Here is a 17,343-nt window from a genome sequence, read left to right on the forward strand (position 1 = left end):
GAGCACTAAGTTGCATAGGTCTCACGTGTCATGAGCAGGCCTAGTAGAGTCTTGCGGATCGGTACGGAGACGTCTGTACCTATCTTCGAGAGGCTATAGGGCTTTAGAAACTTTCACTTTTCTTGATTCCTTATCGTGCGGCTTTATCTCGGCTTGAAGCCTATATCTTCGATTCCTTCCCATTCATCCGTACGCGATGATGAGTACTCGAAGTCAGTTGGGCACCAGCGAATTGTGATGATGATACAAATGTGATGCGGAATGCTTTTTCCCGTGTTATGAGGCCATACTGCTATTGCCGTTTTGCGGATGAGTTTCCGTTTATTGCAGCCCCAGTGTTGGTATTGCCCGTGAGTTCAGGGCCCTATACAGTGTATTTTGATGATTCACGCATTGGTCTTGACGCGGTGTTGGTACAGAATGGTAGGGTGATTGCTTAAGCTTGCGGGAGTAACATCCGCATGAGAAGGATTATCCGGTTCACGATTTGGCATTTGTTTCCGCGGAGGCGAGGTATTGGGCTATGGATGTTCAGGCTTTAGTTGATAGAGTTGCGAGATTAGGTATTTCTGAGCTTAGTAGAGTTCTCGCTTGTGTTGTTGCGCGGCATCTTTCTTTGAACGCATAAGGATCGTCAGTATGATGGTTTCTATTTGCTCGTCCTCAGGGACACGGTGTGCGAGTTAGTGTTAAGGAGGTTGTCCTTAGTATGGATGATGTGTTGCGACTTCCTGGTGGAATTTGCATTCCCAGTGTTGATGATTCGAGGAAGATAATCCTTGAGGAGGCTCGTAGTTGTTGCATTCTATTCGTCCAAGTGTTACCAAGAGGTATCCTGATTCGAGGCCGCATTATTGGGCAAGTTTCACAGTATTTGATTGTCAGCAGGTGGAGAATAAGCATCTGAGACTGAGTGGTTACTTTAGAAGATGGTTACTTTAGACTGAGTGGTTACTTTAGAAGATGGTTATGAAGCAAGAGCATATCATTGTGAATTTTGTGCTAGGATTGCCACGGATTTCGAGGATGTTGGACGTTATTTGGGTAATTGTGGACTACTGAGGGCATTTCATAGTGGTGGCGGCTTCTTACATTTTAAGAGTTTGAATTTGATGAAAAGGGTTTGCTTGAGCTACTAAGGGATTGTTAATGCTTGATTATCATCTTGGTGTGCTTGTTGTCTTCAGTTGGGATGTGATGAAGGGTTTTCTAGTTGTACATTGGTGGAATGAAATAGATTTTTGCAGCTTGTTGACGAGTGTGGGCTCGGGAGGAGTCATTGATTACATAGTAGTTGTACCATGGCAGGTCACACATGTAGGCTATCTCCTGCGTAGAAGTTGGAGGTTGCATGATTTCTTACGAGGTTTCTAAGAAGAGTTATACCTTATACCAGGTGGGGTGCATATGCTAATGGGTTCGAATCGCTTGGCACGATTGTCACAAGGTTGAGTGTGCATTTGGGTTCATGATCTGGGATATATTATGGTTGGTGTAGCATGAGCTTATGAGAAATTGAGCTAAGTAACTGTGCAGGATCATGGCAGCTAAAGATGAGCAGTCACTATGGGTTCTTGGATTATGTGATGGTGGCTTAGCGCTAAGTGGGGGAGCCTACAATCGGCGATTGGGTCACTGAGTCGAGTGTTGTTATAGATTCTGGACAAAGGGACACTTGTGGATTAGATGGGATTTGAGGAAGATGACCTTAGGATGATTCGAGCAAGGAATTACTAGGTGTGTGTTGTATTTTACCTTGGTGATATATGGAGACTATGGGAGGACTCGTGTTTAATATTCTTATGTGGAGGTAGTGTGCAAGGGAAGGATTCGAGCAGTTGTCTTCTTTTTTGGAGTATTCATGTGCAAGCGGAGCACTAATCGTTCGGCATGATTGGTTATGTATTCAGGTCAAGACTGAGTGGGTGACTCTCGAAAAGATTCTAATGGATTCAAGATTGAATATGTGGTATCTAAGAATTTTCAGATTTGTGCGTTGACTAAAGATTTGACATTTGTGTTAGTTTGTGGAGGAGACTTGGAGTATTTCCATATCATTATCAGTTATGCGAGGCAATGTTTGAGAAATGAAGAGGACAGCTCCATATTCATAGAAGGCTCCTTCAGAACAGGTACTTGGGTTGGAGGTACTACCGGATGTATAAGAGGGAATAAGTGGCTCACGAGTCTTAGGACAACAAGTTTTCACTTTGCGATCACATGGGATGAATTTTGATTGAGGTCCATAGTATACTTGGAAAGAGTAGCATTGCCATGAAAGCGGGTCATGAGTACTCTGAAGGAATTGGGTTCATTTAGCAGTGGCTTAGGTCAGCATGGTAATAGAGACGAGCAGTTCATTTGGTATTATAGGGCTTTACATGTATTTTTGTGGTAATACTGTAGGGTTTGGTAGTCTATGTGACTTGGGTGATTTAGAGGTTTTCGGTTCAGTTGACTTGGTTAAGTGCATATAGATTCCGAAGAGTTTGCGATAATTTCGACCACGGCTTGTGGTTGCTATCCTCTCTACAAGCATGGGAATTTGGTTGCGTGGTGATTTTCTCCTGAATTGAGTTGAGTGTAAGGTTTCTTGTCGATGGAGTATGTATCATATTCGTGATTCAGAGTTGATAAGGGGATTCTCGTATTTACGCATATTAGCATGATTGATGCGATAAGTTGTGTGTTATTGGGATTGAATGGACAAGGTTGCGGTTCAGTTTTGAAAGGAATATTATAAGTTCTAGACAGCATGGAAAATATCTGATGTTAAGAGAATGCTAGCATTGTTTTCGGTATCGCTTGGGAAGGGTGTGTTCTTGCGGAAGGTGCATTGTATATTGATTGCGGATGCTTGGCTTGTACTATAGAAATCGCATGGTTGGTAGCCATTGATGTCTAGGTTTAGCCACTTGGTGCGGAAGGTTATGGGAGTATCTCCCATGGGGTGATTGTGTATGCGCGACGTGTCAGTCATTTGAGTGAGAGAGTTAGAAATCATATTTTGGTACTCTCGCGGTTTGAAGATCATATTTCTAAGAGGCGAACTACACCTATGGTTGCGGACTGTGGAAGTGTATTCAGGATTTGACAACTGATTGTATGTGTCGTGGATGGGATCACTGTGAACTTTGGAAGGCTATTGACTTATTTTGGAATGGCCCGAATCAGTTTAGAGGCCCATTAGTAGGCCTAATGAGAATGTGTAATTTACACTGATTGGATTCGCTCATTCAACGCAGCATTTTCTACGGGTGTGTCATCGGGCGGAATGGATATTATTTCTGCGTTGATCTATTCCATGTGTTACTTCCTTAAGCTATGATGGATTGTGAGACTACTTGATTATTCACACGCATGTTGTAGTCCTGTTTAGGCCTTGTGACGATATTTGAGCAAGATGGGTCTTGAGATATTGATTTGCTTATTGCACCTTAGTCGTGCTTGGCCTTTTCCGTAGCGCATTATGCTATTTGTCTCCCCATGGTTATGTTTATGCGCTTTACGTGCTTGTTGTTGATACACAAGTGTTTAGTGAGCATGAGCATTATGGCTCGATGAGTATCCCCATGTGGATTGATATATGTGGATCAGGTTGCACGCTTATATTAGATATGATTCCTTGTGCTCGTTTTGTGTGTTTTGGTTTCTCCCTTGTGGGATGGATTCATAGCATTATGCTCTTAATATTGTATCTGTTGGATAGTTTCCTTTTGGTTGTTTTTTCATTACTGGTCATATTTAAGCAATTGCTTGTTGGCGCACGGATCACGTCGTACAAGGTTTTGGATGGTATTGATGCGGCTTGTCGGTTGAGCAGCTTGTACGGGGTGAAACAGAGTTATTAGACCTGGAATCAGTGCAATCGGACTTGTATAATGTATGTTTGGAAGATGAATGCCACTAATCAGCTCAGAATTTGGCAATGGTTTTTGTAAAGGGAGAGAACTCTATGACTTATTGATTTGACCGGTGGTTATGAATTTCTACAAGTTTCTTTCATCATTAGTATTATTGTGCGGATTGGACCAAGATTTTATGTGTCATAAGATATATTATTGGTACCGGATTTGGTAATGAGCAGCTATTGTGGTAGGAAGTTATTGATATGGGCATATGAGTCATGCGGTACATCGCATGGTTACATCTTGGGAGTATATTATGCTTTGATACAGCTTGCTGAGATTGATACAGTGTATACATTTAAGAATCGGATCTTAGAGGGAGTTCCGGAAGTTAGAAATTAGTCCTATGGATTCTTAAGCTAAGGCTGAAGGAAGAAATTTCAGTCCAGATTGTGTAATGGCCTTATGTGGCTTAAGGTGACATGAGATCACCCATGGGCAGGTGTATGATGAGTCCTATAGTGATTGTGACAACTTTGGTCGTTTTGAGCTTAGAGGGGAGAATGTAACGACTTGATAGGTCGTTTTGAGCTTTAGCAATTCGTTCGGCGGTTTGAGACCATGAGTAGCTTCACATTATGCATTATGACTCGCGTATATGGTTGGTTTTGATTTTCGAGAGGTTCGGAGTTGATTTGGGAGAGTAATTCTCAATTCGAAAGCTTTAAATTGGAAGAGTTGACCAAGGTTTGACTTTTGAGTAAACGATCTCGGATCGTGTTTTGATTGTTCCAATAGGTTCGTATGGTCATTTTGGACTTAGGCATATGTTCGGATTTGGATTTAGAGGTTTCTAGGTTGATTTGGCCCTGATTGTCGAAAGTTGAAAACTTGAAAGTTTGGAAAGTTCATAAGTTCGACCGGGAGTTGACATTGAGGCTATGGGGTCGGATTTTTGTTTCGAGAATTGGAATAGGTCTGTTTCGTCATTTGAGACTTATGTGCAAAGTTCGCGTTCATTCTAGATTGGTTAGGCTTGAATCGGACGCTTGGTTTGAAGTTGGAAGTTTATGAACTTAAGAGATAGATCTTGATAATGATTCTTGGTTTTGATCTTAATTACGTTGTTTGGAGCCTTTGGATAATGTATTAGGACTTGTTGGTATGATTGGACGGGATCGGGTAAGTTTCGGAGTGGTTTCGGACCACTTTGGGTTGTATTGCATTACTGATTGCTAGTGCTCTCCTGATGAGCTTCGTGATCGCGGTAAGAGCTCCACGATCGCGTAGGGTGTTTTTGGGTGTTGCTGATTTTGTTCATGGTTCGCGGTTAAGGGCCTCGTTCGTGTAGTGTTGGGGCCAGAAACATAGTGTTCCGTTATGGTATCGCGTTCGCATAGTGAGGTGTCAAGCAAGGCTTTGGCCTTCGCGTTCGCGTGGGTAGCATCGCGTCCGCATTAGCCTGGGCAGTGTAGGTCATTGCGTTCGCAGTAGAGGCTTCGTGTTCACGAAGCACAGCTGGAGCTATGGACTATTTGGCCTTCGCGATTGCGAGGGGTCTTCCGCGATCGCGTAGGGTACTGTTGGGCAGTGTATTTAAGTTGCCTTTTTCGAGACTTTACCCATTATTTCATGTTTTGAGTCCTAGACTTAGAGAAGAGGAGATTTGAAGAGCAATTTCACTACTACATTGGAAGTAAGCAATTTTCACTTGAATTTGGCTTTATATCTTGATTACCCCTGGATTTCTACACCTAAAACTTGAAATTTTGAAAGGAAATTTGGGGCTTTTGCCTACACTTTAAGAGAGTGTATTTTGGGGACTTGAGTATCGATTTGGACCCGGTTTTGGAAACTAATTACATAATTGGACTCGGCAGGTTATGGGTCATCAGATTTTGGTATTGGTCTCGAATTTCGGGCACGTGGGGCCGGGTTGACTTTTGTTAACTTTTGGGAATTTATTCAAAGATCGACGTTTTATGGATTGGGATCGCTTCCTATGGCATTGTTGACTTCCTTGGATGATGTTTGGCTTGGATTTGCGTGATTGGAGAGCTAGATCGAGGTTTTGACGCGATTCGAGTTTGAAGGCTAGTCCGGATGAGGTAAGTATCTTGCCTAAGCTTGGTTTGAGGGTAATTTCCCCGTAGGATATGGTATTTGTTATGCGTTGAGGGTGACGTATATCCAAGGTGACGAGCGTATATGCGTGCACCGTGGTTATTCATGATTCGGGTAGTTCTTATGCCATTATATGGCTTGTTTTGCTATCATGCTTCTTTGATATCATGTTTTCTCCATTTGTATGACTACGTGAGCTATCATTCATGCTAGAAATCATTTCTAGACTATTTGCTTACTTGATGAGGCATGATGGGGCTATTTTTGCTATGTTGAGCTATTTGCCTTAGTCGTAATCATACTTTTCAGGCATGATATTATATCCGCGTGTTATATCGTTATCTTTGTGCCCTTTTGATATGTTATTTCACATGTTGTTGGTGTCCTTGTACGTGACACGAGTTTGAGCTGAATTGTAGTACGTTGGTATTTTTTTATAGTATTTTGAATTATGATTTTGTGAGATGTTAGCATATGGAGACTTGAGCGGATTGATGACTAATCTTGGGCCATAGAGCCGTGTTGGTATTGATATTGAGGTGACGCATACGCCAGGCCCCATATTGGACTGATTGATATTGATCATTGACTTTGATCCGATCAGCACTTGGGCCAGGGCCCGCCTTTCCGAAGTCAGGTAATAACCATGGGCGCAGGCACACAGGTCATATATGTGCTTGGTGAAGGACTTGTGTCAGGTACCCGCACCGTGCTGTGTGTGTGTGTGTGTGATAGGGTCCATGGGCTTTGAGCCAGGCATCGTGAGCGTGCTGAGAGTATGATTGAGGGGTATTTTGTGCCAGGCACTATAAATGTGTTGAGATTATGTATACTTGATATTTAAATTGTGATTCCTTATTGATTTGGCATGTATAACTGACATGCAGGCATAGGGATGTATTCTCTCTCATGTTGATTAGTATTTGATGTCTCTACTTGTTGTTTAGAGCTCGATATTACAGTTTTGTCTTGTTAAATACATGTCTAAGTGAATTCTGTGGAAGTTGATGCCTTGACTGTTATATCTGAAAAGCATGCCTATTTCTCCTGTTGTGTTATGCTGAGCCTGTCATTATTTGAGCTGCTTTTCTTTGTATTCTATTATTCTGCTGTTATTGTTGTTGTTGGCTGTGGAAAGTGAGCATCGGACCTTGCCAAGCTCGTTACTTTCAGCCCGAGGTTAGGCTTGCTACTTATTGAGTACATGGGGTCATTATTTGAGCTGCTTTTCTTTGTATTCTATTATTCTGTTGTTATTGTTGTTGTTGGCTGTGGAAAGTGAGCATCGGACCTTGCCAAGCTCGTCACTGCTTTCAGCCCGAGGTTAGGGTTGCTACTTATTGAGTACATGGGGTCGATTATACTCATACTATACTCTGCACTTCGTGTGTTAATCATGGTAGTTGCTAGTGAGCTGGATGAGATTTCGAGGTAGCACTATTGTTCTGTTCGCAGGCCTTCAAGTCCCCTCTTTTATCTTATGTTCTTACTGTTCAATCTTCCGGACAATAATGTATTTTGTTAAGACTTTCTATTTAGTATTCTATAGAGCCCATGCACTCGGTGACACCAGATTTTGGGGGTGAATTCATTTGTATTGACATTTTAACTTCAGTTATTTATATCATTCCGCTTTTGAGACTATTTCTTATCATTATCGAAGTTTATTTCCGCATATTTGCTATTGGCTTGCCTAGCAAGCGCTGACAGGCACGACTCTAGTGAGATTTTGGGTCGTGACAATAAAAGAAACATTACATATGAAATATTGAGTTGGTTTGGTTTTGATTGGTAATGCCAAGCACTATCAAAGATGTTCTATTCAGCTGGGCTTTTGGTAGTCCGAAAAGAAGGCGAAGAGCATGGGATGTCGTTTCATAAGCACTTATGTGGATTGTCTGGAGGGAGAGAAATAGGAGAGTCTTTGATAGAATAGAGAAAGATTTTGCTCATTTGAGGAATAGCCTTTTATCCCGTATTTCTTTTTGGTGTACTCATCAGTTACCTGTAGGTATAGATGATTGGGTGTCATTCGTAGAAAATCATATTAATTTGTAGGTTCGTCTACTTTTTGGTATACTTCTTGTGTACGGGTCTTTTGTGCCCATTTGTTAATAAAATTTTATTACTTGATAAAAAAATTAGACCAGCAAAATTCCCAAAAAGACTGTCCTTTAACATTACAAATCCCTTGAAAGATATCTGATATCATGCATTAGTTAACAGCTAAAACAAAATCATAGCAACTGGCTAAAAATTGCAAAATGCGTAAATTTGATGAGTTAGTAAAGCAACTCACTTTGTCATGACTTGAGGGTTCATGTTTTATGATTGTTTTGATGGAATTTATTGCTTGAATCAGAATAACTGCTTCTTCATCCGTTGATGCTATGTCCACATCTGAAATTTCTGCATGTCCATGATCACTTAAAGAACTGAAACTAAATAAATAAAGAAATAATGATGCTCAGAATTACCCAAAAAAAAAAAACTCTCCTATAGATTCCCAGTATTCCATAGACAGAAGATGCTTTACCAGATGAAGTCAAAATCAATAGCCCTTCCAAACATGTGCTTGCTATATTTGGAAGTCGTTCGGCACATAAACCAATGGCAGCAACAGCATCTGCAGCAAACCTTCTGTATGGATCTTTAATATAATCCTAGAAATTCACTAACATTAGCACCCACATGCATGACCAAATCCACGACAACAAAGAGAAAAAGAATATAATCATGCTGTAGAAGCTATTTTTACTTCCTCAAAAGGTTATCAAGTTAAATGAAGCAGCTTGTAGAAGCTACTTGTGGACAGGTAAGGCTACCATCTCTAGAAGGGCCTTGGTTACATAGGAAAGGGTCTGTTTGCCTAAAGGAGCAGGGGGGCCTTAATATTCTATGGAATCAGGCTGCTATATGTAAGCTTCTTTGGGCCCTAAGGCAGCACAAAGAGAAGCTATGGATTGCCTGGGTACATACATATTATATAAAGAAGCAGAATCTCTTTACTATGGAGGTGCCAAACCAAACTTCTTGGATAGTAAAGAAAATATTAAATATGAGAAAGATTTGGCAGAAACTGGGGACTTGCTCTGATCAGAAAGGGAGAATTTTATATCAAGGCTGCTTATAAAGCATTGAGAGAAAAGGTTGACAATGTCCCGCGGAAGAACCTGGTTTGTCACAATGCTGCAAGTCCTAAACAGGTTTTTATACTTTGGTTGGCTTTACTGGGCAAACTGAGAACTAAGAATCTTCTCCTTAGATAGGGTATTAGTATTGATGGTGGCTGTGTTCTAAGCAAATCCCAACCTGAAACTGCACATCACCTATGTTTTGAGTGCACCTTCTCAAAATCTTTCTGGCAAAATTTTCTGAGATATGAAGTGGCAAAGAAACATTCTGCCCTGGGATTTGGAGTGGCAATGGATTCAAAAGACAGCTAAGAGGAGGACTTCTCAAGGAACTTTACTCAAAACCTGCTTTGCTACTGCTGTTTATGATATTTGGATTGAAAGGAAGACTCAAGTGTATCAAAATAGAGCTAAAAGTATGGAGAGAATGCTACATGACCTGAAGACAGCTATATTCATCAGAGTGAGGGGTATTAGGAGGATGTTTGCGTTTATTTAGATGTTTTTTTAGGAGTTAGTAGCTAAGGAGTTTTGGTTGTTCGTAGGGGTGTTACGAGAGGGGCTAACCTGGTAGGTTGCCCTTGTTTTATACAGACAATTGATGATTAATAAAATTTCTTTAAATGCCAAAAAAAATATAATCATGCTGATACAAAAAGTTAACACGCCGCTGTAAAGAGATTAGAAACCCCAATATGCAAGCAACAAAATTGTAACGATTAAAAAATCGATTACCCACACATTACTCCCTTTTTGTAGATGGAAAAAAACAAATATTACATTTAATTGCATATAAAGAAAGAGAGAAAGGTGCTTTTGAAGGATTCTTGAGCATATGAAGCTGAGATTGGCTAGTATAAAGCATCTCACATAATTAGATCAAGAGAATCATTATGTTCTGAAAATTGTGCAAATGGGTAAAATTATGATGAGAAAATGTACCTGGAACTCGTTAAAAATAGGTGAAATGGATGAATGTGTCGCAATTAAAGATAGTATGTCAAGCTTCAGAGCTTTTACTTGATAAGGATCGGTAGAGCTCACGAAGAAGTCTTCAAAATGGGAAACAAACAGGGTAGGCATTGCTTTAGCAAACACTTGAATGTTGCACAGTACCTGCATCAACCAAATCATTACATATAGACAAAAAACAAGGAAATGCATTATATATGGCAGCAAAGTTGTGGCCGTAGTGTTTTCATAAAACAAATTTCTACTTAACAGATAAATGTTTGATTGTAGCAAAATAATGTGGTCATAGTGTTTTCAGGAAGACAGAGTTCTAAATATAAGCCCCTACAGGTCTGAACACATGCCACAAGCATCTCACTAGCTAGTAAGTTTATGGAGAATTTGATCTTCTTAAACCATGGCCAAGAACTCTTTAACTTGTGAAACATTTCATCAAAGGATAGTTTTAATCCAGTTCTTGAAACCACTTTTTTCACAACCTAAACTGTGGATAAACTTCATTTAAGGCAAAGAAAAGCTGGCATGCCAGTTCAAATGTGAAAATGACTTGAACCAGCTAAATTTATCTGTGCAGTAAACTTTGGAGCAAAAAAAATTGATTGACATAGTTGATTTAAAGGCAGAACTTAGGAAAGCATCAATTTGACCATCAATACTATTTTTTTCCTATACAAGGGACTGTCACTACTATTAAGTGGTCCAATATGGATATTCAACAAGAAATTTCATTCTAAACGACGAGAAAAGTGAGAAATCAAAAGATGGTTATGTGGTGCACCCCTCTGCCTTGAGTTGTCAACATCCCTTCCCAACCCATATTCCTCTTCCTTTCTCCTCTAAGTCGCACTCTCCCAGTAACACAATGATGACATTGTTTTATTTCTCTCTTTTTTTTTCTTTTTCTTTTTCTTTTTTTCCTTCTTTTTTTTGAGCATACAACTCCCGCAGCAACTTGTGAAATTAGGATGCTGAGATTGTCAAACTATTTCTACATGTCTTTGTCCCATTGACCAGTTAACCGCACAAGGTGACATTTAAAGTATTACAAACAAGAGAATTAAGAGGACTGGACAATGTTATAACCTCTTGTGCAATTTATATTCCCATTTTTTTCACTCTACAATGCCAATTTCCACTAAATTGAAAACATCAAAGCTTGAATTTCCATAGAAGAAGTCATATGCATTGCAGGTGACAAACTCCTACCAAAACTGTCCAAGAAGTTAACAGAGAATCAAGGTCATGTCGTCAATACTTAAATAACTAAAATGCCGCTTCTCAATGTTCGTTGTCCATCACTCGAGGCAAAATATTTCAATGGCCCCTGAGATGTATTACCATGTAGCTAAATAAGAATCAGTTTTGACTCAAATTATTGCGAGACAAAGAATTACCACATATTTTGAGGCATTGGATGATCTCAACAGAAACAACAAAGGTTTAACAATTCTCTTAATTTCCTCTTTTGGTGCCATAATCCAGTGCATCCCAGCAGCAGCAAGTACTACTGCACTATTTTGACTCCACAATAGAGGTAAAGTGCACTGCAGCAGGACCTTCACATCATCGTTACTTTTGGCAGACGTAAAGTCTGAAAAGTCCTTCACAGAAGAAGCTCTCTCGGAACATGGGCAGGATAAATACTTATCTGGTCCTTCAAGATAACTCCTAAATACCATTTCTGCTATCTCAGATTCACAAACTACAGTGCCAACGTCATTGGTGCTCTCTTTGATTTCAAATTCGTTTTCTGAATTGTAATTCTCTGAAGAATGGGAAGCTGCCATCAAGGATTCTTTAACAAGCCCATGCCTAGCAATAACATATCGTATAAGGATCCCTATCAAAACAATCTGACCCCATTCTTCCACATCAGGGAGAGTCTCACACAGCCTTCTATAATTTCTCCCAATAAAAGAGAAATTATTAGGACAGATACAAGCAAATGCAGCAGCAGCAGCTCCAACTACTCCAGGAGAGTTGTCATTCAGAAGAATTCCAACAAGCTACAAAACATAATAGTAGTTGCAGTAGAAGTCACGTGTCGTAAAGATGAAATTCAATTCATATAGGAGCTTTGCTTGAAGCAAGGATTTGTGGTTTACTCGTATCACACAAGTATGACTGAAGCCATGAATGCATTTTAGTTCTGGAAGTATGGCAACAGGGAAAAATTGTGAAAAATCTAAGTTGAGTAAGGTTCCTCTTTTTTTTTTGTGAGAAGAGAAGACCCTGCACCACTGACAAAAGTTCAATGCAATTAAAGTTAAACAGCTTTAGCTATTTTTGAATTTCACAACTCTATTTTTTAGGACAACCAGAGACACCCTCGCTTAGCAAGAGATCTGATATGATTTTTAGATAAATAACTTATCCATTGGGAGCAGTTCTTTCCTCAATAAGTAAAACTGGATGGTGGCTACAAGGACATGGTTATTTTATAAGAAGCCTAAGTTATGACCAACATCCCCGGCCTCAAAGCTACAAATTTTACCTCTTCAATAGTACTAGTATTCTCCTCCAAACGCAAATCATGCAACTTTGGAAGTGCATTAGCAGCACACTTCCTAACATACACTGATGGATCTCTTGCACATTTTCCCACAGCCACCAGAACAAGGGGTGCAATCACATGAAGGCGAATTCCTGCCATCGTACGGAGTGCCCATGCCCGTACCAATGGATTAGGATCGCCCAAATCCTTCTGGAAACAGTTTATTGAAAGCAATGCTTCATTTGGACGCCTAAAACATAAATAAGAACAGACGTGTAAGTTTTTTCAAGTTATTCTAATATCATTAAGATTGGTTATAAGGTTGTTTGTTAATAAGTATAATATACAGACACATGCATACATAAAGCAAAGCAAAGCTCTAACCAGAAATACAATAGAAGTATCCATGTGCACAAACCAGCTTTACATCGTCTTAGTTTACCACATTATATTCGTAAATATTCATCTGCACAAACCAGCTGCACATAACCTCAGCAGAACCATAATAGAGTTCTCTAACTTGGTAGAAGACTTAGAGCTAGCTGACCGCCTCTAGCTAGAGGCAAGGTTACCTGGTCAAGAGACATCCAGAATTGATTGTCTATTATCCTTAGTAGGTTGGGATGACAGCTTCAGGCTTCAGCAACATCAGACAATCCACTCTTCCCAGAGCTACTTCAGATTCACCAATATCAGTGCAAAAAAGGTGCCTTTGGCGAACGAGACATTAAGGCCTCATTTGTTTGCACTTAATGAAGGTCTGAATCTTAGTCATTCAGATCTCAGACATTAAGTGCGTTTGGTTTTTAAGTCTGAATCTTAATCATTCAAATCTTAATCATTAAGTGTGTTTGTTTTTTTTGATTAACAGTCACTTAATGGGCCTGAATAGGTCTGCATGATTCAGATCTATAACAAAGATTTAATTTCATTAAGATGTTATCATCCACATTCATTATTAATTGCTACCACTACTGCCTACCATTATCAATTATCACCATGCCATCCACCACCTCCATACTCAGCCACCACCATCCTCAATCATAACCGCCACCATTATTGGCAACCATCACCCACCATCCTCACTACCCCACCACCACCATTCTCAACCATAACCACAAACTCATCCACCTCAACTACCACAACTAACCACCCCATCACCATCAACAACCATAGCCGGCACTGCCCACCATTATAAACTACCACTACCTTTCTCAATCACAACCACAACCACCATCCACCATCATTAATTATTACCACCCACCACCACCATCCTCAACTATAATCGCCATCATATTAATCACCACTAGCTACTACCCAGAACCACCACCATCAACCAAAACCACCACCAACCACCGCCTCTAGTCAGCATTCACAAGCACCACCGTTAGCCATCACCACCATTAACTACCATATTTTAATAAATATATATTTTATTGACACAATAGTAGATTAATTAGTATTTTATTTAAATTTTATGTTTATTACTATTCAAATAAAGATTATTTTTTATACATTCAAATGTTAAAAATAAACAGTCTTAATCATTTAGCATTCAGATCTTAATACACATCTTAATATTCAGATTCAGATGTCTTAATCTTAATGCACGTCATGATATTCAGATGTGTATTCGGATGCAGACGTATTAATCTTTAAAAAAAAACAAATGAGGCCTAAGAAAGCTTTTAATAAAGTTCACTGGAGTTTCCTTCTTAACTTATTTAAGTGTATGCGCTTCGATACAAAATGGATTAGATGGATTTCCTTCTGCATTTGCACAATAAAATTCTCCATCATCATCAATGGCTATCCACAGGGTTTCTTCTCATTGCAAAAAGGTCTGAGATAGGAAAACCCCCTATCTCGTCCCTCGTTATTAAGGTCATTGAAGAGGTTAGCAAAATGCTTTTTATAGAAAGGCAAAAGAACTGGATAAAGGTGTTCACACATGGGCCAAGAATCCGAAGACATGGCTATTTCATCTTATGTGATATGATAATGAACTGCAATAGATCATCTATCTCATATTGATTCTTTTTATTTTCAAAGCAATCTTTGGGTTATAGATTAAATACTCCAAAAGTCATCTCTTTCCAGTTAACAAGGAAATTAACTTGCAACAACTTGCAGAGGCACTTGGTTGCAGCGTAAGGACTCTTGCCCAAGTACCTGGGTCTACCATTGGGAGCTAAATCTAAAGCTTCTTCTATACAGGGGGTTTCGGGGAAGTGTTAAAAAAGGTTGTCCAATGGGAAGTACCTCCCAGTTGAAGTCAGACTAATACTGTCAACAGTGTACTAGAATTCCTCCCAACCTACAGCATGTCATGATTCCCCCTTCCTCTGCAGCCAATGGACTAGACAAACTACATAGAAATTTCTTGTGGTAAGGCAATGAAGAAAGGAGAAACTTAACCAAGTCAGACAAGAATCTTTTATTACTGACAAAAAGACTAGGGAGCTAAAGACTAGAAAGCTAGGAGTTAAAAACTTGAAGGTACAAAATGGCCGATTTTTTTTTTTTTTTTTTTTTTTGTTGTTGCTTAAAAGAGTTGCAACCTGATCTTTACACCTGTGCTACAGACCTACTAGCAATGATTTCTGAAATTCTGATTACTGGTTAAACCAAGGGTTCAACGTCATCTTTAGAAGAAATTTCAATGACCGGGAAACAGACAGTTATTTTTCTCTGCTGCAACTCCTTAATAGCTACCAAATACCACAAAACAGACCAGACAACTTACTGTTGAGGGGTTCTCCTTGTGGGAAATTCTCAGGACAGATCAGCAAACCCGTTCCTCCCCAGAACTACTGCAACAAGCAACAACTAGCCATGGAAATGACATGGAAAAACAAAGCCCCCCCTCTTAAGGTGGCATGTTTCACTTGGTTGGTAGCACAGAAAGCATGTTTAACCAAAAATAATATCCTAAAAAAGGTGGTCTCAACATTTGCAACAAAATGTGTTCTTTGTAAAGATCAAAGTGAAGACATCAACCATTTATTATTGCACTGCAGCTTCTCCACTACGAAATTTCATTTTTAGTATTTTGGGTTTTAGTTTATCGATGTCTAGATCAATAATGGAACTCCTTCAATTCTGGCACAGGAAAAATATGGGAAGAAACTCAATTAAGGTATGGAATTCGATACCAGTGGCAATCTAGTGGTCCATATGGAAGTTAAAAAATACTAATGCAGATGTATTTCCTTATTATCTTTTTTGGTGCAACTTGGCTATAGTAAATCATGTAGATGGCATGGTTGATGTTTCTAAACAATTTGTGATGTAGCTATACTTTTGGTTGTGAATGCTTTCCAGCATACACTTGTTACTGGAAATCAAAAAATTACCTTTACAAATCAAAACAAAAATATCCGCCAAAATCCTGCATGTGTCTGTGCAAGTGCAACAGCAACAAGTTGCAGAAAGTTTGATTTTTCTTATTCTAACTAAGTGAGATTAGATAAAGAATAGAGTCCCTAATGTTACACCAGAAGTAGGTTTGGTGACATAACTTTCTGCTTGTTCAACTACGAACTGCTCATCTGCTTGTTCATAAAGCTTTATTTAATAATAAACCAAGTTACAATAAGTTACATAGCACTAGGTTTAAAAAGATGCATGACGTTGCAGTATATATATGGATAAGCCAAATGTGATATTGTGAGTGCTTAATTTAGTGATCTAGTTATCCACCAATGCAGATTGCAGGGAGCGTCTTCGTACATGGCAAAGCAACGCGCAAGTCATTTATCTACAAATGCAATTAGTATCATACTTTTCAGCATAATGCAGGAGGTACAAGTAGACCAGCTTCTTCACTTCCATTGATTGTGAAGCCACATTTTTCACCACCTGTAGTAGTCAAACAAACTTCATTAAGTGCAATTATCTAACAAGAAACAATGATTCCATCATTCCTTCAAGAAATACAAACAAAACTCCATCCCATTAGGCAATCAGATTTATGCAGTGCATCCAACTTTGATTGTCAATAACAATTAAAAAATTCTCATCCAAAGTCCAAAAGAACTCTACGGAAATTGGCAAATGAGATGAAATGACCTGAGGGAAGAAATTGGAGACGTCGCAGCCTTGGGCAATGAGAGCGAGTAATCTCTTGAGAGCTTCGCATTTCTCGGAGTCAAATTTGCTGTCGAGAAGGGGGGCAATGTTGACGTCATCGGGATCGTCATAAAGGTGGGCGTCCGTACCGATCCGGAACACCAAAGTAGAGGCTTTGCTCAGTGAATCAGCCGTCGCGCCAAACTGTGTGAACATTTATTCGGGATGATAACTATTAGCTCTAAGACATTCGAAATTGTAATAGTCCGTCTCCGACTCTGATACCGGGGTTTAGATCCTTCTATCCGAGATTTTTAGTTATTAAAAGGAAAAGGAAAAAAGGATAAAGGGTGTGTTTGGTAGGAAGGTGAACATTTTTGGTAAAAATAGTTTTTCAATTTTTCTATGGTTAGTTTAAATATTTTGAAAATAAAAATTCTCATTAACTCAAATAAAATATTTTACATATCAAGAGAAAGGATAACATTTTTCAAAACTCTCTTTCAACCTTGCTCACTCTATTTTCTATTCTTTATCCCCGCCAAATCCCACCAAATCACCCCCATACCCCTATCCCAGAGGCGTATCTATGTTAGCAAATGCGTGGCAACCATCCTCTTGCCAAGTAAAAATAGATTTTATGTACAAATTTTTAGTGGTTTAGCCATATATAGTAGATGGCATCCATGCTCAGATTTTG

The 17,343-nt window shown here is 39.4% G+C and overlaps 1 protein-coding gene across 1 annotated transcript in view; it reads right to left on the minus strand.

Moving 5' to 3' along the window:
• The window catches only part of LOC104115491 (AP3-complex subunit beta-A), a 32,958-nt gene extending 15,994 nt beyond the window's left edge, over positions 1-16,964 (minus strand). The window contains exons 1-7 of the mRNA XM_009626144.4: positions 16,644-16,964; positions 16,357-16,433; positions 12,573-12,822; positions 11,473-12,084; positions 10,049-10,222; positions 8,509-8,635; positions 8,272-8,381 (exon numbers count right to left, since the gene is read on the minus strand). Coding sequence (XP_009624439.1) covers positions 8,272-8,381; positions 8,509-8,635; positions 10,049-10,222; positions 11,473-12,084; positions 12,573-12,822; positions 16,357-16,433; positions 16,644-16,859 — 1,566 coding nt within the window. The 5' untranslated portion in view covers positions 16,860-16,964. The remainder of the gene's footprint in view (positions 1-8,271; positions 8,382-8,508; positions 8,636-10,048; positions 10,223-11,472; positions 12,085-12,572; positions 12,823-16,356; positions 16,434-16,643) is intronic.
• Positions 16,965-17,343: the final 379 nt, after the last annotated feature.

Source organism: Nicotiana tomentosiformis, chromosome 5 (assembly GCF_000390325.3).
Source record: "Nicotiana tomentosiformis chromosome 5, ASM39032v3, whole genome shotgun sequence".
Taxonomy (NCBI): Eukaryota; Viridiplantae; Streptophyta; class Magnoliopsida; order Solanales; family Solanaceae; genus Nicotiana; species Nicotiana tomentosiformis.